General features: G+C 41.1%; 2 protein-coding genes across 3 annotated transcripts in view; one reads left to right on the top strand and one right to left on the bottom strand.

Annotated features, from left to right (window-relative positions):
* Window positions 1-18,606, top strand: part of Fam185a (family with sequence similarity 185 member A) — a 39,286-nt gene extending 20,680 nt beyond the window's left edge. For both annotated transcript variants that reach the window (XM_060373952.1, XM_021650495.2), the window contains 4 exons: window positions 776-817; window positions 4,674-4,769; window positions 8,183-8,317; window positions 16,670-18,606. In XM_060373952.1, coding sequence (XP_060229935.1) covers window positions 776-817; window positions 4,674-4,769; window positions 8,183-8,317; window positions 16,670-16,782 — 386 coding nt within the window. In that variant the 3' untranslated portion in view covers window positions 16,783-18,606. The remainder of the gene's footprint in view (window positions 1-775; window positions 818-4,673; window positions 4,770-8,182; window positions 8,318-16,669) is intronic.
* A 295-nt stretch (window positions 18,607-18,901) lies between these two features.
* Fbxl13 (F-box and leucine rich repeat protein 13) overlaps window positions 18,902-25,155 on the bottom strand; it is a 195,523-nt gene continuing 189,269 nt past the window's right edge. The window contains exons 20-21 of the mRNA XM_060373954.1: window positions 24,790-24,953; window positions 18,902-20,746 (exon numbers count right to left, since the gene is read on the bottom strand). Of these exons, the coding sequence (XP_060229937.1) occupies window positions 20,530-20,746; window positions 24,790-24,953 (381 nt within the window). The 3' untranslated portion in view covers window positions 18,902-20,529. The remainder of the gene's footprint in view (window positions 20,747-24,789; window positions 24,954-25,155) is intronic.

The raw sequence follows: 25,155 nt of genomic DNA, 5'->3' as shown, positions 1-25,155 counted from the left end.
AAATAAAATTACTCTAGATTAATCTTGAGTTCAAGTTATTCTTTGTATAGTTTTGGATTATATTAGAATAGATGAAGTTATTGCATGCACTTTTGGTGAAGAAGCTTTGAATTTCTGAATCTAGGAGTACTGGTACCCACAAACATGCACGTGAAGAACGGCCCTGCTTTTAAGCTAAGTGAGCCGAGGAGAACTGTTGCAGTACCTATCATTGTTCTGGAAGCCTCATTTCACTGCATAGTGGGAAACTTTGAAGCTTTTTCCTTTGTTAGTCATACATCTGTGCACTCATTATTCTTATCCTAAACCACTTTAACTTTTGGCTCAGAAACTATAATTCAACAGATGTGGTGACTGGCCTGAAAAAAAAAAAAGTTGTTTCCATGAAATATTTGTGTTTCTTGGTTAAAACTTGGCTTTGTCTGGTCTGATTAATGAGCTGATGTTTACGTTGAAAATATGTAGGGAGTCTATTGTGAGTAATTTTCTTGACAGGCTTTTCAGGTGCCATTATCTTTCTTGTATGTGTAAGAATGATTGTTTTGTAGTTATGCTGTAAAACCTCCAGCTCTGGGGAGGGAGGCGAAAGTTCTATGCCTAAAGTCATTTGTTTCAAAACTGCAACCAGATCTCTGACTGGATTTCTGATATTGATAAAAATGACCCTAACAGTACTAGCAGTGTTAAATGACATTGTAGATAAACAGCTTTGCATTAGGATTCTCTATAATACACTTCCTTGTAATTTGAAATTCTTGTTTTCTCTCTTTTGCAGGAAACATCATACTACAAAGCAAGATGGGTAACATTACAGTGGGTATGTGTCAAGATGCTGTACAACAGCTATAGATGTGATGCCTTATTAAAGTCCGTAGTTTATCTCACAAACCTCACCTGATATGTTGTAGACCATGTGTAAACAGACCGGGATGAATATGTACACTTAGATAAAATATCCTGACCTAGTGTTAAGAAAGAACAAAAATCTTACAAATCTTTTGAATTCTTTAAATATCTACATTAACTCTTTCAAAGAAATATATACTCTCTCTTTTTCTCCATATATATGTGCATATGTATATGCATATGTGTATATAAATTATTTCCAAAACTGTTGTCATTTGAAATTAGCTATTAGTACGCCAATACCTTTTAATCTGTATTTATAGTGTCTGTTTTATGTCAGGAATTCTCTTAGTACTACTAAGGAGTATACTGGCCAACAAGACTGCCCATTTTATCTAGGAGCTGTCACCTCTGAGTGCCAGGAAGAAAAAAGAATAGACGTCTTAGAAAAAAAAAAAAGGTGATTTCAGATCACTGGAAGTGCAATAAAGAAATAAGAGGGTAATGTGATAGATAGAGATTGTCTAACTGAAGTAACTGTTTTTCCATAGGCAATCAGGAAAGAAGAGGGAACATTTTAACTGAGGTTACCAAAATAACGACTAAAAGGCTTACATAATTATGCATACAGAGCTCCCATACAGAGGGAGGGAAAGAACAAGCCTTAAAAATAGAATGGGTTGTGGTATAACTATCTTTTACATTACAGCTAATATCCACTTATAATCGAGCAGATACCATGTGTGTCTTTCTGCACCTGGGTTACCTCACTCAGAATGATTTTTTTTCCTAGTTTCATCATTTGCTTGTGAATTTCAGAGTGTCATTATTTTTACAAGCTGAGTAATCTCTATTGTGTAAATGTACCACATTTTCTTAATCCATTCTTCAGTTGAGGGACATCTAGGTTGTTTCCAGATTCTGGCTAATATGAATAAAACTGCTTATGAACATAGTTGAGCGAGTGTCTTTGTGGTAGGATGGAGCATCCTTTGGGTATATGCCTAGGAGTGCTATAGCTGGGTCTTGAGGTAGATCAATTCCCAATTTTTCTGAGAAACTGTCATATTGATTCCCGAGGTGGCTGTAAAGTTGACACTCCCACCAGCAGTGGAGGAAGGTTCTCCTTGCTCCACATTCTCAACAGCATGTGCTGTCACTGGTGTTTTGATCTTAGCCATTCTGACAGGTATGAGATGGAATCTCAGAGTCATTTTGATATGCGTTTCCCTGATGGCTAAGGGTGTTGAATATTTCTTTTTAAGTATTTCAGCTATTTGAGAGTCCTCTCTTGAGAATTCTCTGTTTAGATCTGTACCCCATTTTTTAATTGAATTATTTGGTTTGTTGATGTCTATTTTCTTGAGGTTTTTTGTTTGTTTGTTTGTTTTTAGATATTAGCCCTTTGTCACATGTGGGCTTGGTGAAAATCTTTTCCCATTCTATGGACTGCTGTTTTTTCCTATTGACGATGTCCTTTGCCTTACAGAAGCTTTTCATTTCCATGAGGTCCCATTTACTAATTGTTGATCTTAGTGCCTGCACTATTGGTGTTCTGTTTATGAAGTTTTCTCTTGTATCAATTAATTCAAGGATCTTCCCCACTTTCTCTTCTGTCAGGTTCAGTGTATCTGGTTTTATGTTGAGGTCTTTGATCCACTTCGACTTGAGTTTTGTGCAGGGAGATAGATTTGGATCTATTTGCACTCTTCTACATCCAAACATCCAGTTAGACCAGCACCATTTGTTGAAGATGCTTTTTTTTCCCCATTGTATATTTCTGGCTTGTTTATCAAAGAGGTGTGTAGATTTATGTCTGGCACTTCAGTTAGATTCCACTGATTAACATGTCTGTTTTTATTGTGTGTGTGTGTGTTTTGTTTTTTTTTTTTTTATTACTACAGTTCTGTAGTAGGGCTTGTGATCAGGGATGGTGAAAGTTCTTTTATTGTACAGGATTGTTTTAGCTATCCTGGTTTTTTTGTTTTTCCATATGAAGTATTGTTCTTCCGTGATCAATACATTGAGTATTGTTCTTCCATGATCTGTGAAGAATTGTGTTGGAATTTTGTTGGGGATTGCAATGAATCTGTAGATTGCTTTTGGTAGGATGGCCCTTTTTACTGTGTTAATCCTACCAGTCTATGAACATGGGAGATCTATCTTCTGATATCTTCTTTAAAGACTTGAAGTTTTTATTATACATGTCTTTTGGGCTACAATCCAAAGACCCCAGGAGGCTAAATAACAAGGTGGGCTTAAGAGGGGACACAAGGATCTCCCTAGGAAGAAGAAATAGATTTTTGGGTAGACTGGGGGTAGGTGGGGTTGGGGACAGGAAGAATCAGGTGGGTGATCAGGAGAAAACACTGGGAGAAAAGACTGGAATTGGGGGAAAGGTAAAACATATTGCAAGAGAAACTCCATGGAATCTGTGAGAGTACATGGAGCCTGAACCAGCCATCTTCTGTAACCAGGCAAGGCCTCAAGTGGGGGGATTGGGACATCAACCCAGCCACTAAACCTTTAACCTACAGTTTGTCCTGCCTGCAGAGTATTCTGGGACCAGTGCCTAGCATAATTGTCATCAGGAAGACCAGAGAGACTTCACCTAATGGAGTAGCTGCAGTCCCGTAGCCAAACATCAGGCTAAGCTCAGGGAGTCTTGTGGACGAGGGGAAGGAAGGATTATAGGAACCAGAGAGGGGTCAAGTACACCACAGTAAAACCACCCACAGAATCGGTTTACTGGGAATTACGGAGGGGTCACAGAGATGAGGGAGTCTGAAGGGGTCTGGCCTAGGTCCTCTGCAGATATGTTATGGCTGAGTAGCTTGGTGTTCTTGTGGGACTCCTAACAGTGGGAGTGGGAACTGTCTTTGACTCTTGCCTACTTGGGGTACTCTTTTCCTCCTACTGGGTTGCCTTGTCCATATCTTTACTGCCCCTCTAAGAAATGTAGTAAAACCATATGCAGATAACCGGTTCCTCTTACTGCAGCAGGTTTGCTGAAAGAGAAAATAAGAAATTCTTTGATTTCTCACTAACTTTGCTGCTACTTATATAGACTGAACACAAGGTAACCAACTTTGGTAAATACTGGAAGTTTACTGAACTTGTCACTAGGAGAATAGATGAAATAAATCCTTCAATGATGCTCTCTAGTCTTAGCACTGGCTGCCAATTAATTGTTACATACCACCCTTCCTACAGTCAGCTTTTAAAAGGCGAACTATGAGACTGGAGAGATGGCTTCGTGGTTGAGAGCACTGGCTGCTCTTCCAGAGGACCTGGGTTTGATTCCCAGCACCCATGTGGTAGTTCCCAACTATCTGTAACTCCAGCTCAGGGGACCGCATGTCTTCTTTTGGCTTCTGTGGGTACCAGGCATGCAAGTCATGTGTAGACATACATGCTGGTAAACAACCATACACTTAAGAAAATTAAATTAGACATTTAAAAACATGCGTAGTCAGAGTTCTATAGATTATAGAGTATTATTAGTTGTCTAGGTATAGTTCCTAAATTTATTGGTTTTTTGGGTTTTTTAAGACAGGATTTCTCTGTGTAGCCTTGTCTGTCCTGGGCTAGGCTTGCCTCGAACTCACAGAGATCCACTTGCCTCTGCCTCCCCGAATGCTGGAACTATAGGTGTGTCCCACTGCACCTGCTCAATAATCATGACATTGTTATGAGGAAATACAAAGCCTTTCAAGGTTTGTAGGTTTTTACCCAAAAATCATATCAACACAGGGCCTTTTATTTCAAGGTTTTAGTTCCATTTACTCTACTAGGAACAGTCATGGTTACAGTTTTCTCTCTCTCAGATTCGTCCTCTGGATGTCTAAAAGCTTCAAGTCATCTTGGTGCCATAGATGTTTACGTCAGCCAGCTGGGGGAAGTGGCGCTGACGTCACAGGAAGGTGAGCCAACGGGAGTGTCACAGTGTGATGTGTGGCGTGAGGGAAGAATGATGGAGTATTTGGGAAATGGGTGGTCGGATTGTCTACAGTGACAATTTTCTCCTGTTAGATCCTGGTTTAAACACTGGCTATTGAGCTTTCCAAGCCAGTCAGTCATCGTTGTTTAGGACAGGTGGCCATGAAGACAGACTTTCTTTTTTCAGGTCAAACAGAAATGGTGCTATGTTCTGACTGCTCCTGTAGAATTTTTAATGTTCCTGTATGGATCTTTCAGTTCTGTCATGTAGGAAATAGAGTGTTCTTTGTAGGGAATACAAAGCCTGTAGAGAACCTCCCCTGCTGTGACTGTAGAACAGTAGCCTTCAAAGTGTGACCCCAAAGTGTCTCCACAAAGGTTCTCCGAAGCAGACTTTCCATGTGTCTGCCTATATAATTTCTCACATAGGGAACTTATTCTGAGTTCACATATGTTATTGAAAATTGCATATCTTTTTTTTTTCCACTGGAAAGCTGAATATGAGTTGTATGTATCTAAATAGTTATCTTAAATACACTTTTATTCCTCTGAAAACTATATATGTAGGCATATATGTATGAATCAGTGACTGTAGCTTAGCTCTATGGATGGAAGTGGCTGAGGTACAGAAAAATAGAACCTGTACTTCTGTATAAAAGACTTAGAAAGATTAAGAACAATTTATAGGATCTTTTGCACATTGGCTAAGATGGGACTGTGTATTACAAGGATAGTATTTCCTCTGAGAAACTAGTTCCTGCCATTGTTAATTTGGTTGCCACAAAAGTCTTCTGTCCATTCAGGCTGCTTTATCAGAGCCAAAGGAGAGCTATTGAGCTCAGGGTAGACCTGAAACCGGTGCTGACACATAGGAGGATTTCTCATGATCCTGGCTTGTTTGCTTTAAAATGGGATATGATCTTGTTCTCACGAAACTTCTAACTTTGTCTTAGTTATTTTCCTATTGCTGTGATAAGATACCATGAACAAGGCAGCTTATTAGAGAAACCATTTATTTGGGGCTCACAGTGTCGAAGGGTTAGAGCCCATGAGCATGGTGGGAGCTTGGTAACACGCAGGCAGGTGTGGCATGGAGCAGCAGCTGGGAGTCCACATCTTATCACAAGCAGAGAGGGGTAACTGGGAGTGGTGGGGGCTTTTGAAACCTCAGAGCCCGCCTCCAGTGACACACCTTCTTCAGCAAGGTCACACCTCCTAACCCTTCCCACAGTTCCACTAACTGAGGACCCAGCATCCAGACAGAGGAGCCTGTGGGGGCCATTCTCATTTAAAGTCTTAGCCATATAATTTTACTCTCTTAGGAAGAGCCACGAGGATAACTATTAACCATAAATAACTAGTAACAGAGTGAAAGAAAAATGTTTTGAATAAACAGCTCTTCTGTATAAACTATTTCTTACATTGTGCAGTACATAAAAAATTTTAAAAAATGCATTTTTAAAACTTTGAAGTTTATCACTCTTCATCCACTTAAATTATTTTTGAGTATTAGTTATAGCATCATTCCAACAACATATTGAAATAGTATATGATACTACACTCAGGATTATAATTTTGTTTTTTTTCCTACTGCAAACCATGTTCCTGTCAGCTTAGAGATAACCAGAAACAAAGATCTCTACCTTCTTATTCAGGATTCTTTTGCTTAGTGGTTAGTTGAGGCTCTTGGTGATCTGTTCCAGCTTTGCCAGTGTCTGGCTTTGGAGTTCAGAGCCAGCTACTTGAGTCTCTTTGGTCTTCACCATTTAGCTCTAGAGCTGAGGAGCTTATTTTTTCTGTCCTGTGAAAGTGAACGTGATGGATAGCCTTATTTATTCATTCAGAACGTCTGTGCTTGAGTCAGCTTTACCTGAGAGTGCTGACATTTCCGCTGACCTGTCTTAGGGCAGATGCATAGTCCTCACATAGTCACATAGTATGCCTTCAGTTTGTGGCATTACTGGTATTAATTCACTCTCGAACTTTCGAGAGAATGGTATCGGCTAGTGACCATACAGAATTTACCTTCCTGGTTCCTTCTCTCTGTGTATGAATGAGAGTTCCTAAGTCATGTGTGGTGTTTGTGCACATGGTTGTGAATGGAGGCCAGGGGAGGATGTTTGGTGTCCTACGCTATTGCTCTCCACCCTAACCCTCTGACACATGGTCTCTCTGTGAACCGAAAACTAAGAAGCCAGCAAGAACCTCAGAGGTCCTCCTGCCTCCTCCCCTTTCCCCCCAGGAGTAAGCTATAGCACACATGGGCATTTCCTGCTTCTTAAATGAGTTCTGAGATTTCAACTCAGGTCCTCGTGCTTGTGCAGAGAGGACTCTTACCCACTGAGCCATCTCTTCAGCCCCAGGAGTCCATCTTAACTCAGACTTCCTGCTGCCATTAGGAAGACTAAGAAGACTTAAGATTGAGGCAGTCAGCTGATGGTAAGCAGACTAGGAGAGCATGACCCATATATGAGTGAATTCTAAGGAAGGGTCACAGTGTACGCCACCCTGACTCTCTGCCCCACAGATGAGCTGCTACTTATGGCAGAAGGCTCTAAAAGCTGATGAGAAGCAGAATGAAGCTGATGACATAGGAGTGTCCTGGTAAATTTGCACTAAGACTTACATGGTTGCTTTGACAGGAGATTTCATAGCTAATGGAGTACTTTTTCTGATTCGTTCCTTTAGAATCTTCCTTTAGAATAACCACCAGCCTCTACTGAAAATAAAGCTGAGTGTTTTGCTGTTAGTACTGAAAAGCCTATAACTGACTCTAAAGGAACATTAGTCTTTTGGAATCCAAATAATCTTGTTATTTTTTTTCCTTACACTCCAAGCACAACTAGACATACAGGACCCTGTGGCTCATGTGGCATAGTGATCAGTGAGGTCATGAGTTGTTCAGGTATGAGGGAGCAGTGTATGAAACACAGAGTAACAGCTGAAAGCACAGGCTTTGTAGGCATTGTGCTAAACTTACAGCTGTTGTGGGAACTTGAACAAATCCTCAACTGTAAAGTTGAAGTGATGATGGTACTTCAAGAAGTTGAAATGGTGATTGTCTGGCTCTTTACAAATGCTCACTGATAGCATATCCTATCTGTGCCACGTATATGGTCAATTACTACTCCTTTTTTTTTTTTTTTTTGTTATGGTTGAGCTAAGCAGGGATGTTAAATGAGATCTAGTAGTTTCTAATGCTTTGATGCCCATACTCTTGACAGAAGTCACAGTGAATGCCTTGAGAGGATACTTTGATTGCTCAGGAGAAAGAAAATCCAGTGCTGTTTAAATCAATATGCAGAGGAGAGAAAAACAATAAAGCAGTAGAGCAGTATTTCAATTAAATGTATAAGTTTACTTACTTGTGTTGGTTTTACTCTTAAATTTGCCACAGGTTTGATTACTGTCAAGGCCCCATCTTCTCTCCAAGCTTATTTAAAGTTATCGGGGAAAGAGGTAGTTGTGGACTCCGAAGCTCGTATTCAGGAAATGGCCAAAGATCATAAAAGTGATGGTGTGACAGTGACAGGTAAGGAGACTGCACGCTGCCCTGCTTGCCCCCGCGGGAGTGGTCACTGCCCCCGCGGGAGTGGTAACGGTGTGTTAATTGCAGTTTAACTCTTCACCATTCTTGTACTCTAGTGTTTGACACTGTTCCTCAGTGATGGTCAGTAACATAACGCAGACCTGACAGACCTCCTTCAGTCCTTCAGGAGCACTCAGAACTTCTGTCCTTAGATAAAATGAATTTAAATCTTTTTCCTGGGGCGGGGGGAAGTCCAGTTCTTGAACTTGAAAATTAACATTTATTATTACACAAGCCTTAAATTGACTGCACCATTAGACAGGAATCTTGTTAGCTATGCACACTGTAAAGCTGCTCTTTTGGTGTAGCAAATTCTCAGTTCCACAAATTAAATAATTCTTGCACATTTTTCATTACATCTAGCTGTACTACTTTTAAATATTTATTTTAATGGCTACCAAAATTAATGCTGACACTTCGCTTAAAATCCTAACACAGTATCATCAGGAAGGACACTGAAATAAACTGCACACATACGTAAGCTACAGGCTTACCCATGAGATAATGGCTAAAGGAAGACTATGAGGAGGTATTTGTCATAAGAGCAAGTTTTTACTGTTTTTTCAGATAGCTTATTGTGCTATGTTTTATTTTTATTTAGTTGCAGGAATATTTTTCTTTAATTACTTTGGCTCATTCATCATTCAGCAATGTGTTGTTTAATCTCCCTGAGTTTGTGTAATTATTAGAAAATTGTTTACTGTTGATTTTAAACTTTGTTCCACTGTGGCCAGATAAAGTAAATGGAATTATTTCAGTTATTCTGATTTTAGTAAGATTTGGGTTCTGTCCCAGGACATCTTACGCTTTCATGGGCTGCTGTATAGAATGCATATACTTTGGCATTTGAGTGGAATTTTCTGTAGGTCTGTTAGGTCTACTTGGTGTCTAATGTCAATCATTTCTGACATTATTCTGTTTTTTTTTTTTTTTTTGTCTGTATAAGCTATTTATTGGTTAAAGTGGGGTATTGAAATCACCTACTGAGTTTAAGTACATCTGTGCCTTTAATTCTGGTACTCTTCTTATGAAATTGGGTACACCACAGTTTGGTGCATATATATTTAAGATTGCAATGGCTTCTTGGTTAACTGTTCTCTTGATTAAATGAAATGTTGTTCTTTATCTCTTTTGATTAGCTTTGGTTTGAAGGCTTTTGTCAGACTTAGGATTGGGGTACTTGTTTCCTGATCCCATTTGTTTATAACAGCCCATACTTTTGTTTGTTTTTTGTTTTTAATCTTTCAACATTTTATTGTTTTTAAATTAAATTTTTATTTTTTTATATTAATCACAGGTTATTTATTTTGTATCCAAGCTGTAGGCCCCTTCCTCATTCCCTCCCAATCCCACCCTCCCTCTCTCATCTCCTCCCTGTCCCTCTAAGTCACTTATAGGGGAGGTCCTCCTCCCCTTCATCTCACCCTAGCTTATCAGGTTTCACCAGGACTGGCTGCAATGTCCTCCTCTGTGGTCTAGCAGGGCTGCTCCTCCCTCAGGGGTTGGGGAGGTCAAAGAGCCAGCCACTGAGTTTATGTTAGAGACAGTCCCTGTTCCCCTTACTAGGCAACACACTTGGACACTGAACTGCCATGGGCTATGTCTTAGCAGGGGTTCTAGGTTATATCCATGCATGGTCCTTGGTTGGAGAATCAGTCTCAGAAAAGACTCCTGTGCCCAGATATATTTGGACCTTGTGGAGCTCCTGTCCTCTCCAGGTCTTACTAACTTTCTCTTCTTTCATATGATTCCCTGCACTCTGCCCAAGCTTTGGTTATGAGTCTTAATATCTGCTTTGATATACTGCTAGATAGAGTCTTCCAGAGGCCCTCTATGGTAGGCTCCTGTCCTGCTTCTTGTTTTCTCCTACTTTCAATGTCCATCACATTTGTCTTTCTAAGTAAGGATTGATCATCTTACCTGAGTCCTCCTTCTTGTTTACCTTCTTTAGGTGTACAGATTTTAGTATATTTATCCTATCTTATAGGTCTGGTACCCACTTATGAGTATATACCATGTGTGTCATTCTAAAGTATTTATCTTTAAAGCTGAGTTTCTTGTAGACAACAGAAAGATGGATTTTATTTCTTACAGCCAACCTGTGTCTTTTGTTTGGGAGAACTAAGTTATTATTGAAAAATATGTGTTGATTGTAGTCATTTTAATATTTTGTTTTCTGTTTGTGTTCTTAGCCCTACTTTTTCTTCCAGGAATCATAGGTTCATTTGTTTTCTTACTGTAGACTCTTGACTAAACCTACTTCTCTCTTTAGTATAAAATAATACTGGTTCCAGTATTCTTGAAGTAGGGCTGGTCTGGTGGACTTGAAGTTTTTCTTTCTCCTTGACTATGGCAGAGAATGTTCCTGGGCATAGTCATGTAGATTGATAACCATGGACTTTTAGAATTTGGAATATGTTCTAGATTCTTCTGACTTTTAAAGTTTTTATTGAGAAATCAGCTTCTGGTAGGTTTTGCTTTGTGTGTGACTTGTGTTCTCTTTGCAGCTTTTACCCTTTGCTAAGAGTTTTTACTATGCTATGCTGTGAGAAGTTTCTTTTCTGGTCCTGTTTATTTATTTGATGTGCTGTATGCTGCTTGTATCTGTTTGGGGCTGGCTTTTCCTTGATTTGGGAAAATTCCCTTCTGTGATCTTATTGAAGATCTGTGACACTGACTGAAGCGTCTTCTCTTTCATCTCTGTCTATAATTCAAAGATTTGGTCTTTTCATGTTGTTCCATAGACCCGTTGTATGTTTTTATTTTTATTTTTCATATGCCTGCTTCTATGGTGTAATTCCTCTACTTTGTCTTCAAGTCCTGATATTCTTTGTTCTATTTGATCATTCTACTTGTAAGGCTTTTCTCTGAGTTTTCTACTTGGGTTCATATGAACTTTACTATGTTGATTTAGGACTTTTTTCCTTGGAGTCCTCTATCCCCTCTAGCTCTTACACTCTTTCTGCCTCATCTTCCATGGGTCCCCTGAGCCCTGAGGAGAGGGATTTGATGGAGACATGCAATATAGTGCTGAGTGTTCCAGAATCTTTCATTCTCTGCATGTCTGGCTGTCAGTCTCTGTATTTTTTCCCATCTGCTGCAGGAAGAAACTTCTCTGATGATGGCTGAGCAAAGCACTGATCTATGAGTATAGCAGAATGATATTGGGAGTCCTTTTATTGATGCTTTTTTTTTTAACCATAGTATTTGGTTTTCCCCACATCGCTGAGCTGTCTCGTTTCAGGTTCTTGGTTACTCAGGCAGTATCCTGTGTGGGTTCCATTTCATGGAGTAGGCCATAAGTCCAGTCTGGCATTGGTTTTACTCCCACGAGCATGGTACTGCCATTCCCCAAGCATATCCTGCAGGCAGAACAGCACTGTAGACTAAAGGGTTTGTAGCTGGGTTGCTGTTTACATTTCTCCTTTGGTAGCATGCAGAGTACCTTCCTGTGCCACTGTAGAACAGAGGTGAAGGCTCTCTATGTGGGCAGAAGCTTGACCTTCTCCATGTTCATTGAGTTACGTAAGTGTTGTCTTCAGCAATGAGGTCTTGCTGTCTCCCACTATCAGTGTGTGAAAGTCAATATGTGACAAGCTGTAGTAGTGTCTTTGTTTGTTTTATGAACATGGATGTGCTTGTGTTTGCACCTACTTGCAAAGATGTTAAACTGCAATGTCCTCTTAGTGGATTTTCCTTTAAGTATGTATTATCCTTCCCTATCTCTTCTGATTAGTTTTTGTTTGAAATCTTTTTTTTTCAGGCATTAAAATGGCTATACCAGCTTGCTTCTTAGGTCCACTTGCTTGGAAATGTCTTTTTCCATCCTTTTACCCTGAGGTGATGTCTATCCTTGATGTTGAGGTGTGTTTGTTGGATTTAGCAGAAATTAGATCCTGTCTTCGCATCCATTCTGTTACTCTGTTACTGTCTTTTAATTGGGGAATTGAGACCATCTATGTTGAGAGATACCACTGAGCGATGTTTTGTTGATTCCTGTTATTTTGTTGTGGTGTGTGAGCACACATGTGCATGTGTGCTCCTCTTCCCCTCTTTTGATTTGGGATTATTTTGTGTTTTCGTGTGTGTGTGTGTGTGTGTGTGTGTGTGTGTGTGTTTCTTCTTGCTCTTTGCCTATATTGCAATTCTCAGGGCCTGCGGTGGTAGGATTGCTGAGCTCTACTAAGACACTCTATCAGACACTGTCATGTCTGTTACTATGTTTTTATGCTGGAGTCTAGGCACCTAGGATTGGAAATATTGTAATTCTAGTTGCTGATCCCTGGGTCTCATCTTTTTGGGGGGGTGGGTGTTTTGTTCCTTGGCTTCTGTTGCTCTCACTGGTTCTTAAACGTGTGTGGTGGCTATGTTGCCTGGGAGGAAACTTCTTCTAGGATTCTAATAAGTATGGCCACTGGAGGTTCCAGGTAAAATGTGTTTCTAGGTCTTGGGAGCTGACGCTCAGGCCTGGGGGTGAGCTAGGAAGTGTGGAGCTTTGAGAGTCCACAGGAGGGAGTAAAGCAGGGTGCTCACCAGGACCTGCTGGGAGTAAAGCAGAGTGAGGAGAGACCACAGCAGGTGGTCTGCTGCAGAGCTGAGGGTAAGACTTAAGTTTTGGAGGCCCTGAGGGAGAGGTGAAGATCTGCAGTTAATCTGTTTGCTTATCTTTATTTGTGGGCATGTGGATTTCTTTCTTTGGTTGCATGTTGATGTGAGATGATTCTAGGCTTCCTCAGGCTAGGAAGGACTATAAGTTGTGCAGCTGAGGCAAGGACTAAGGATTGGAGATGGCTTGAGCAGATGAGGTTACAGGGACTCACCAGGCTATATAATGAAGATGAGCTGGAGTCCTGGGGAGTCACCACAGTGGATTGTCCATAAGCGGTGTGATCAGTACCAAGGCTTGGAGTTGGGAATAGCACAGGTGGGGCTGATCAGAATAGGCTGACGCACCCTGGAGAAGGGTGCAGATGTCCTAGGGTTCAGGGAACATACCAGACTGGACACAGGATGTAGGAAACCAGCAGTATCTGCAGGGTGTGATAGGCAGCTGGAGTTGGGGAGAAGAGGAGAGACCATAGGGAGCTTACGTGGGTCTGTATTACAATGGTGGCTGTGGGGTTCCTAGTAGCAAATGGGATTAGGTGAGCCCCAAAGGAAGGACAGAGAGGAAGAGGCTATCCATAGCCAGCAACCACTAGACTAGGGCTACCAGAATGGAAAATAGAGGGGGAGAGTACAGGCAGCCTTCCTGGGCCCAAGCCATGTGTGCTGGCTCCAAGATCCCTGGTAGCAAGCAAGACTAGGATCAGGTGAGACCCAAAGGAAGGAGACAGGCTGAGGGGAGGGCCAGGGATACCAGACACTGGAGGAGGAGATGGAAGAGCACTGGTACTGTGAGTATGTTGAGTACAAGGTCCCTGGTAGCAAGCAGGGCGAGGATCAGATGAGACTCAAAGAGGAGGTGCTTTCCCTGGCAAATAGCCGCTGGACCAGGGCAAACACAGTGGGATGTAGGAGGCAGGGAGGGAGAGTGCAGGTGGCTGCCCGCTGGTCTGATAGTAATGCCTATCTTACCCACCTGACTGGAAAGGAAAATTGTAACAGGAAGCTCTAGGTGAATGAAGAACTTAGTAGTGGGCAGCAAATAGGTCTTAGGCTGACCACTGCTTTATACCTGCCTAACAGCAAAAAGGCAGAGATCAGAGACATAAACTGTCCTAAGCAGTCTTACTACATCCTTAAACAAAGCTGTTGAGTTGCAGAAATAAGCACTCAGCACTTGACAGAGTAGCAGCCATAGATGTCTCTATCTGCTCAGAGATTCTCAGACATTCATTGAGGAAAGAAAGCATGATGCATGGTGTCTCTGCTATAATCCCAGCATGAGGAGGGTGGCAGAGACAAGAGGGGAAACATGGCCTGTAAGGAAATAAATGAGCCACTGCGGAATCAACACAGATAATAGAATTAGCAGAAAAGGGAAACAAAACCGTGGCTGCATTCCTCATCCTTAAAAGGTTGAGACCTGTGATGTATAAAAAAGACCCGAATTAATGTTTTCAGATAGGGACGCTACAACGTCTGAGATGAAAATACAGTAGACAGCATCAGACATTGCAGAGGAAGAGTCACCGTAAGATTAGTTCTCGCTCTCTGTCTAGACTACTAACTTTGTTACTCCAAGAAACTGGAGGGAAATTTAATGAATGGAGTACCATAAAATACCCCAAGAGATATTTTATGTTGCAATGACTTCTTGTTAAATTATTTTATTTTTATTTCCTTGTTTTTACTTGCTGAGTAGTGTTCCATTTTGTAAATATACCACAATTTCTGTATCCATTCTTCAGTTGAGGGACATCTAGGTTGTTTCCAGATTCCGGCTATTATGAATAAAGCTGCTGTTAACGTAGTTGAGCAAATGTCCTGTTGTATGCACTTTTATTGAGAGAAGATTAAAATACTTCTGACAGAACTACAATATTTGTACTTTGGAGTAGAATGTTTGTGCTGTTAAGTTTTGTGTATGAAATGTTTCTGTTCAAAGTGATAAAAGGTTGGAATAATGATTTGCACCTTGCCTCATAGGTGTGACATTTTATTTCCCAGATAGCCAGTAAATGAGGAAGGTGATTTATCATTTTGCATCTCTGAACATCCCTATTATACTCTGTGTATCTGCCAACGTGTGCTCTTGGCACTCCTATTATTGAAGCAGAGGCCTCTGGGCGAGTGCACCGCAGCTTCGCCTGCTGTAGAAGGAAGAAGAGGAGGTGCTGCCTGGTACAAACGTAGACAAACAAGGTTGCTCTTTGTCTGTTAGCCTGTGCTGGTTAAAGAAGGTATGCTGCGAGTTAACTAGAGAGAACTTGGAAATTATGAATTTGGAGAAAGCTGGAGTAGGAGTCTAGAGAGTAAATGGCGGAGTTAAGCACATTGTAGAAAACCGTTCTTTCCACTTATTGGAAGGCATACTACCTAAAAATAGGGTGTTCATTTTCCCATTTCCTAGCCACAGGGAAATTGTCTCCTTTTTCAGGCAAACAGACATATAAGGAAAGAGGATTTGAAATCCCAGATATCCGAAAGTTGCTCAACCATTCAACAAGGACATTTGCTCAACTATGTTCATAGCAGCTTTCTTTGTAATAGCCAGAATCTGGAAACAACCTAGACATCTGTCACCTGAAGAATGGATACAGAAATTGTGGTACATTTACACAGTGGAACACTACTGAACAATTACAAATGGTGGGAACTAGAAAAGATCATCCTGAGTGAGGTAACCCAGAAACAGAAAGACACACATGGTATATACTCACATATAAGTTGATATTAGCCATATAATATAGGATAAACATACTAAAATCTATAGTCCTAAAGAAGGTTAAAAAACAAGGAGGACCCTAGGAAAAAGGATAAAACCTCATTCAGAAGGGCAAACAGGATAGACATTGGAAGTAGGAGAAGACAGGGAACAGGACAGGAGGCTTCCACAGAAGACCTCTGAAAGACTCTATCCATTAGGGTATCAAAGGAAATGCTGAGACTCATAGCCAAACTTTGGGCAGAGTGCAGGGAACCTTAAGGAAGAAGGGAGAGATAGGAAGACCTGGAGGGGACAGGAGCTCCACAAGGAGAGCAACAGAGCCAAAATACCTGGGCCCAGTGGGCCCTGCAGAGACTGATACTCTAACCAAGACCATGCATGGAGAGGACCTACACCCCCTGCTGAGATGAAGTCCACAGGCTGCTCAGTTTACCTTTACCTTTGGGCTTCTACTAAGGTAGCACAGCTGCTCACCTCACGGCTGCAAAGTGAGAAGAGGATGCAGAGGGCCTGGAACCTCATTGGCCCCTCAAGGGCACACTCCCACTGACCAAAAGGCCTTCCACTGGACCCAATGCAGAAAGTTTCTACCCTTCCCATAGTGCAGCAGATAAAAGAGCCCTTACCACTTAGGCCTCTGGGGGACGGGACAAATGAAAGGTCACGGTGCGTGAGGATGTGTGAGAATGCTTGATGTGCTCACTGTCTTCACTGGGGGCTTGACTCTCCAGACTTCTGCACTGACTGTTGTATATTTCAGATACATGGAGCCTAATTAAGCACCAGCAGAATTCTCTTTTTACTACATTCAAAACAATACAAATAAAACTACAAAACCTTTTTGCAGTTTTCACCAAGATACTCTTAGGCATTCTGGCTTTTTAAGCTGCACTAGTAAGATCCGTAGGGTTAAATATTGTTCTTGGCGAGTAGACTGAACTTGGTGCAATTTTGTATTTCAGGACTCATGAATCAAGCAAGCAAACATGAAAGGTGGATAAATGCCATTGCCCCCAAAGGCACTGTAACTTTTAAACATCAGAGCTGGTTTCAGTCCCTGAAACTGAAGGACTAAGAATAGTTTCAGTTGTGTTTATGATTTTTATCATGTACTTCCAGACTGTGAGTATAAAAATGCAGACACCAGTATTCAAAGAAACGTCGAAAACAACAGCATTGGCAGCGAATATTGGTGGAAGGTTTCAGGGGGACTATTGCCAAATGTGTACTTACCTATGGGATTCCTTTTCTGTTGTTCTGTTCCACATTACAGAAGTCCCCAAGATATGACCTAAAGTGATGCCTGAAATCACAGACAGCATCAACATCTGTACACTGTGTTCTTTTTTGTTGTTTGTTTGTTTTGTTTTTTAATAAACAAATATGCCAGCCAAATGCCTTTATCTGACTAAACGCATACCATTTTAGTTCCAGTAGCAAAACTGGATGCCTTTCTTTTTCCTTCTTTACAATTTCATGAACAGTACATCCACCCAGACTGTAGGGCCTAGCAGCCTCAGCAAATGATTTTTATGGCTTAGTAAGTGGAGATCTTTGACCTGTTTCCTTAAAGCGTTTTGTGGCTTCTCTTTATCAGACCCAACTGCAAATATCACTGTCATTACACTTTAGAGCCATTACCAAGATAAGTGCTTCTTGAACACTGGGACCCTAATGCTACTGTGACAGTGGGATGGCCAGGGGGACTACTGAGTGACAGCAGGCAGACAGTGTACACAAACAGCATGCATAAGCTGGGCAAAGGAATGGAAGAGCATAAGGTTTCCTCACGCTGCTTCACGTGACACACAGTTTAAAACTGTGTTACTTACTTCTGGAACTTATCAACTGCGGGTCACTGAAGAAATAAAAAGCAAAACCTTGAATGGTGGCAAGAGAACACTTCTACCATAGATGTAATGACCTCAGAAAACACTCACTCACCAGTTGGTGATGCTGGCTTTTTGTTCAGTGTAGCACATAGCTAGAATAAACATGTTAGCCAGGCTTGGTGCGGGGGGATGCGTGGAGAGAAGTCTTCCAAGAGCATTCACGTTACAGGGAAAATCAAACCTCTTCCGCCTGTATGAGACCATTTTCTTGCTGGCTTCAGCTAACAATCACTCTTGTCTTCTAATGGCCCATCTCCTTCCTCGTGTGGCCCCTCTTCAAGCAAAACATACCGAGTCCTTCCCATGCTCTGAATGTCGGACTTTCCTGAAAGCTGGTGAAATCCCTGCCTGCTTGGCCAGGATATTAACATAATTATGGGACTATCGCATCACATTCACAACGCCCACTCAAGAGATGGTTATGGAAGGATACCAGTCTTTGGAGGCACCTTAGAATTCTTATAACTCCCATGGGACACGCTTTCTTCTTAGTACCTCCTATGGCATCATTGTCTTCAAGCTGTGAATAAAACACTTCTGGTAGTGAAGTAGGTACTTCAAAATCAGTAGCTACTGATTTTGAGTGTATCTTGTATAGGTTAGGATGTCCTCACCATGGGAAAGAACTGTTACTCTACCACATGACATATGAGTTCATAGAGTATCCTTCATAGAGTTACTTTATGAGTTCCATTTCTTTAGAAATGTCTGCTATAAAAACTACACTGTATTGGTTTTAGTATGTAGTATATATAGTATATAGTACAGTTTTTACACTATATATTACATAAATTGTAAAAACTATACTAGATATTAAAAACTATGCTATATTGAGCAAATCAGTTGGATTGTGTATTTTAATTTGGATAAATCAGTGATTAAACACTAATTTTAAATAATAAACTTTTCTAAATATTATTGATAATATTTTCCTTTTTATAAACATCCCATTTCTGTATACTCTTTGTAATTTCTTATTTTTGAAATAAAGTCAGCTTTGTTTGGTTTGTCAGTGCCTCCTTAGAATTCACTCTTAATGAAATCAGAGTTTATATAAGGTTGAATGTCTCACATGCTGGCATATTTTATGTGGTGTTTGTGTGTTAAGCAAAGGAAACAGTAAGGTAATAAGGCACTTTTAATGTTTTTTTCACTCAGGCAATTAGAAAAATATTTTCATGACTAAAAATAAAGTTGATAAAAGTAGCTAAAATAGCCCAAAAGGTCATAAAGTAGAATTCAGCTAAGAATGCTTAAAATTATTAGTGGAATTGTACATAAGATCCTCTTTGCATAGCTGGCTTTTCTGATTCTAACCATCCCCCCCTCCCTCAACACACACACACACACACACACACACACACACACACACTTCCATTTCTGTAGCTCTGGAGTTTTATCTTCTCAGGGTGAATGAACGGGTTTCTCATTCTTGGTTTTCAAAAAGCAGGCTTTGACCATCAAACCACCTGCTGAGTTTCAGTATAGCAGGGTATGTTTTTCCTTGGCCTTTTCTTTCCCTGCAGATGTCACCCCTTCGGAAGCCAGCTGCCCCTTTTATGTCTCCCTAGCTGTGTACATGAAACACTCTGGGGTCAGACTTCTGAAGCTGACTGTCATGCAGCTGCCACAAATCTCCACGTTTAGCTAGAAATCTGCCTGTCACCGTGGTCATCTGAGGTCTTTGGCCCAGGTCTTAGAATGTGCGGTTTAACAGACCCCCTTGCTGTCCACTTGGTGTCCTGGAAGCCTTTCTACCGCCGATTTCAAAAACATTCAGAGAGGAGGAGGAAAATGATTTTAAAACATTTAACTGATACATTTAACACCCAATAACATGGTGTAGAGGCCACTTTTTAAAATACTTTTAAATATCCTTTAAATTCTTTATTTCAAATTTGTAAGCAAAGAAGTTAACCTCATTTAAGAGGTAAGTGGCCAAGGAAATGGACAAAAGACTGATCTACTGTCACTGACACAGTGTGTGTGTGGCTGTCAGAAAACAGCTGTATTCCCTTTTAACATCTGTCAGCATCAGATACCGGTAAAGAGAATTGATCAAAGAGTGGTAAAACATATGAGAAAAGCATATTAAATTAGTCTTTAAACATGAAATTAAAGGCCAGTTCTTCATAGGAGAAAATTGGAAGGTATTTTGTTTTTGTCCCTTCGGTATTTTATAGTTTAAATTCCTGTGTAGTCCAAACTTGATAGAAGCCTGAGGTGTCACAGGCATGCCCTCTGGTCATATTGTTCTTGTATCTCTTTACATGGCTGCTGTTGAGTCTAGAGCTGTCCTTGTCAAATGTCTAGAAATAACAAGAAAGCTGCCTTTTGTCTTTGAAAATGTATGCCTCTGTTATTTAAAATAAAGCTTTACAGATCCTCAGAGCTAGTGCCTTGGCTCAAAATTGGGCTGATTTCTACGGCTATCATCTCTGCTTTCTTTTCCTGTCTGGAGAGCAGTTTCTGCTTTTCAAAAAACCAAAAGCTGTGGAGCTGCTTTCTACATTGTGACCTTGGATCGGATCGTCTTATCTAAACTATTAGTTTGTTTGGAGCTGGAGAGGTGACTTACTGGTTAGAAGTCCTTATTGGCCTTGAAGATTCAGGCTGTGGTCCCAGGACCTACAAAGCAATTCACAGTCATGTCTAACACCCGTTCCAGAGCATCCGATACCCTCTTCTTTTGTGGGTTTCTGTGGGCTCCTGCTCATGCACTAGTACACACGTGCACGCACACACACAAACACGCACGCGTATATTGAATAAATAGATCTTTAAAGGTAACTTGAGTAAGTTACCTTTGCTATCTTGATTAAAGTGGCGTTTGTAGTTGAATAAGAAACAGACGTGCACTGCTGTTTTGCATTGTTTTTGAGAACCAGCAACTAACAGTATTTACATCAAATGAAGGATAGCTGTCAGTTCTAGCTGTTCCCTTTCTCCTGTTTCAGTCTGGAGTCTAGACTTTCCTCGTCACTGCTGAATGTGTCTTTGAGTAGCAGATCTGAGGGATGTTTAAGTTGTTTGCTTGGAGTAGATGGAAGAGGATTGCCTTGAGAGTCATAGCCAAACCAACTTGGAGGGTCGTCAGAGTTGTATTCCTGCTGCTGGACCTCAGAGGCCATTTTCTTAGCTGCCATCCTGCAATCACAGTTCTCAGCATTAGTGAGGTGCACAAGTAATCCCTACAGTTTCCAAACTGGGCTCAGGTCAGAACTGAAGATGTAACTATCACTGGTCATACTCAATTCAGAGCTTCTCTTGCTCTGGGGGAATGTTTGGGAATTGTGCTGATAATCAGCAACCCCCCTCCCCCAGGCACAGGTCTGTGTAGGTCAGCCAACTCAGGGCTTACCAGGCAATGAGTGGGTGAGGAAACCGCATACTCAAGGATCAGGAACTCGGGAGTCATCTTCAGTGCTTTTGAGTAAATGTTCAGCCTGGTGTGTTTCCAGTTTCTTTGATGAAGGAATAACCTGACCTACCCACCTTGTGAAGGCTGACATGTCAGAAAGGAGCTCTCCACCAGAGTTCACAGACCCCTGTGACGTATGAGTGGACTCTAGGGAGTCCATGAACTTCTTAAAAATCTGTGTACCTTTGTCTCTAGTATACATTTTTCTTGGAAGGTTGTGACTCAAGGAGGTCCATAACCAAATGATTGAAAATATTTTTAGTCTTCCTTAGGAAGAAATAAAGAACCAAAGAGCACACACACACACGCACCCACATGTGCATAAAACATACACACATATTTTCTCTTCTTTGATACAAAGATACAAAATTCTCAACAGAATACTTATAAGATTGTATGTACTATGATCAAGTTTGGTGTCATTGCAGGAACAGGAAGATGGTATAACATGTAAACCAATAAATGTGATACAGGGTATAAAGAGACTCAGAAATGATATGATTGTTTACTAAAATAATACATGCAGAAATGGCCTTTGACAACATCAGATATCCATGTATGATAAAGACAAAAAAAAAAAACAACTAAGGATAGAAAGAGCATATCAACATTGTAAGGACGATATCTGACAACGTATAACAAACACACTAACTGGGGGGAAGATATTTCCTCTAAAATCAGAGATGAGAGAAGAGTGTTCGCTCTCCTCACTTTTATTCAATATCATGCTTATATTCTTAGCCAAAGCAATAAGGCAAGAAAAAGATGAAATACAAAGAGAAAAGGAGAATTCAGATTATCTATAGACAGTGTGATCATGCATTAAAAGACACTAAAGACTCTTTGTGAAAACTCTTAAATCTGTTAAACACTTTCAGTAAAGTATTCAGTTACAAAAAAAAATCAACATCCAAAACCCAGTAGGTTTTTTTTATATACCAATAACATAGTAAGAAAGAAGGGTCATTGGCACAGGAGACAACTTCCTGAACAGAACACTAAGAGTACAGTCTCTAAGAGCAACAATCAACAAATGGGACCTCATGAAACTGAAAAGCTTCTGTAAAGCAAAGGACATTGTCATCAAAACAAAACAACAGCCTACATATTGGGAAAGGATCTTCACCAACCCTGTATCTGACAGAGAGCTAATATCCAGAATATATAAAGAACTCAAGAAGTTAAACAGCAACAAATCAAGTAATCCAATTTAAAAATGAGGCACAGAGCTAAACAGAATTCTCAATAGAGGGTGGCAGAGAAACACTTAAAGAACTGTTCAGTGTCCTTAGTCATCAGGGAAATGCAAATCAAAACGACCCTGAGATTTCACCTTACACCCATCAGAATGGCTAAGATGAATAACTCAAGTGACAATACATGCTGGAGTGGTGGTGGAGGAAGGGGAACCCTCCTCCACTGCTGGTGGGAATGTAAACTTATACAGCCACTTTGGAAATCAATCTGGCACTATCTCAGACAATTAGGAATAGTGCTTCCTCAAGATCCAGCTATACCACTCCTAGGCATATATCCAAAAGACACTGAAGTATACAACAAGGTCATCTGCTCAACCATATTTGTAGCAGCTTTATTTGCAATAGCCAGAAGCTGGAAACAACCTAGATGCACCTCAGTTGAGGAATGGATACAGAAATTGTGGTACATCTACATAATGGAATATTACTCAGCGATAAGAAAAGAAAAAAAAAACAAAACAAAACAAGGAAATCATGAAATTTGCAGGTAAATGGTGGGAACTGGAAAAGATCATCTTGAGTGAGGTATCCCAGAAGCAGAAAGACACACAGGGTATATACTCACTCATAAGTGGATATTAGACCTATAATACAGGATAAATATACCAAAATCTGCACACCTAAGGAAGATTATCAGAAAGGAGGACTCTGACTAAGATGCTCAATCCCCATTTAGAAAGGCAAAGAGGAAGGACATCAGAGGAGGGAGAAAACAGGGAACAGGACAGGAGCCTACCACAGAGGGCCTCTGAAAGGCTCTACCCTGCAGGTTTTGAAGCAGATGCTGAGACTCGTAGCCAAACTTTGGGCAGAGTGCAGGGAATCTTATGAAAGAAGTGGGAGATAGTAAGAGCTGCAGAGGACAGGAGCCCCACAAAGACAGCAACAGATCCAAAAAGTCTGGGCACAGGAGTCTTTTCTAAAACTGATACTCCAACCAAGGACCACTCATGGAGATGGCCTGGAACCCCTGCATGGAGGTAGCCTATGGCAGTTCAGTGTCCAGGTGGACTCCGTAGTAATGGGGACAGGGACTGTCTCTGACATGAACTGATTGGCCTGCTCTTTGATCACCTCCCCCTGAGGGGAGGAGCAGCCTTACCAGGCCACAGAGGAAGACAATGCAGCCACTCCTGATGAGACCTAACAGACTAGGATCAGAGGGAAAGGGAGGAGGACCTCCCTGAGAGCGACAGGGGTGGGGAAGAGGGAGGGTATGATTGGCAGGGGAGGAAGGAGGGAAGTACAGGGGGGATACAAAGTGAATAAACTGTAATTAATTAAAAAAAAAGAAAGTAGGGAATAATCTCATTCATGATAACTGAAAAAAAAACATGTATATGCACATGCGCACACACACACAGCCTGCTACCTACTTCACTATGTAGTAAAAAATGTCTAAAACAAAAACTAAACTAGTAAACAAACAAACAAACAATCAAAAAACCTAAACTAGTGAAGAAGTGCCAAAACCGCTGGCATTGGCTTTGATAGGACATTACAGTTAGAGACAGAAGTGAAAGGAAAAGCATGTTGAGGGAGCAAACAGCTCAAAAGCTGACCAAATTCTATGTTACCTGTGGTTTCTGAAAAGCATTGGTTTTAGAGAATTGTGGATGAGGCCGAATACTCACTGCTAAGTTTGGAAGTGTGGAAATACTGGGCTGTGCAGTACAGTTCTTCAGTCAGCCACAAACCAGGCTAAATTTCATGTTCATTAATATATATATTTTTTAGGTTTTAGATTCTATAAAAGTTGTGATGAATGCATTAGGCAATGTATTTTTTATTCATCTTGTCACGTGGCATGAGGGTCTGTAAAAACTGTGGTATCAAAAAATTAACAGATAGTAGGGGACCCAGAGAGGTCATGAGGAGGAAGCCGCTGCTGACTCAGTTCGGAGAAGGGAAATGGGCTTGTGGGATGCAGTGTCACGGGAGAGAGTGATAGTAAGCCAAGCATTTATCCAGGGCCACGGGGAGTGTACAGCAGGACAGGAATTTCTGTGTTTGCTCTGTTTTGTTTGTTTGTTTGTTTGTTTGTTTTTGTTTTTTTTCTTCCAGCCCCCTCATCCCAGCTCTTTCACCATTTTATCCACAGGCAACTTCAGTGAAAATACACATTAGTGGGTCCGTGGCACGAGTAGCAAGCAGTGAGGCTTCAAGACTGGAAGGCCCACTACTCCTGGAGCCGAAAGTCTTTCCAGTCTGGGGTGAGGGATCTCTTTACTCAGTGTTTTCTGAAGCCTCAGGGATGTGAACCAAGTACAGGACATTTCAGCAGTGGGGCTAAGTGGTAGGGGCAGAATTAACTTTGCACAGAGAGGAAGGTGCTAAAAGTGAAAGGCTTCTGCGAAAGGAATATAAGACCAAGAAGTTAATTTTAGAAGGGAATCAACTTGGTTCGACTCAGAATGGTTGGTTTCATTCGTCAAAATATAAATTACTGTGTATTATGAATGGTACAGCTGCGTGCCAAGCTATCCTGGCATTTCCAGCTGCCTACTTACAAGGAGATGGACCTGCAGAATTTCATCTTGAGGATCCGGAGTTGTTTGCAGCCCATCTGAAGGTCCTGAAGGACCTGGTCTGTAAGCAGGATACAGCCAGAGATGTCCAAAATGTGCAGATAATGGCACTTGGCAGCTAGTATCTCCAGCCCTGCATCAGTAATCTGAACACACAGCCAAAACAAGGAGCAGTTACTGAACAGCTCTCTCCCACAGGGGGCAGTATCTTAACTTAGGGTGCTGTAGTAAAATATGATAGAGTAGGTGGCTCAAACATCAAGTACTTCTTTCTTCCAGTTCTGAAGCCTAGGCAATCCAAGACCAAGATCAAGATGGCTGCACATAGGGTGAGGCACAGGCTTGCAG

The sequence above is a fragment of the Meriones unguiculatus genome, chromosome 21 (genome assembly GCF_030254825.1).
Source record: "Meriones unguiculatus strain TT.TT164.6M chromosome 21, Bangor_MerUng_6.1, whole genome shotgun sequence".
Classification (NCBI taxonomy): domain Eukaryota; kingdom Metazoa; phylum Chordata; class Mammalia; order Rodentia; family Muridae; genus Meriones; species Meriones unguiculatus.
The sequence above is the reverse complement of the archived record's forward strand: the minus strand, read 5'-3'. Positions and strand labels throughout refer to the sequence as shown.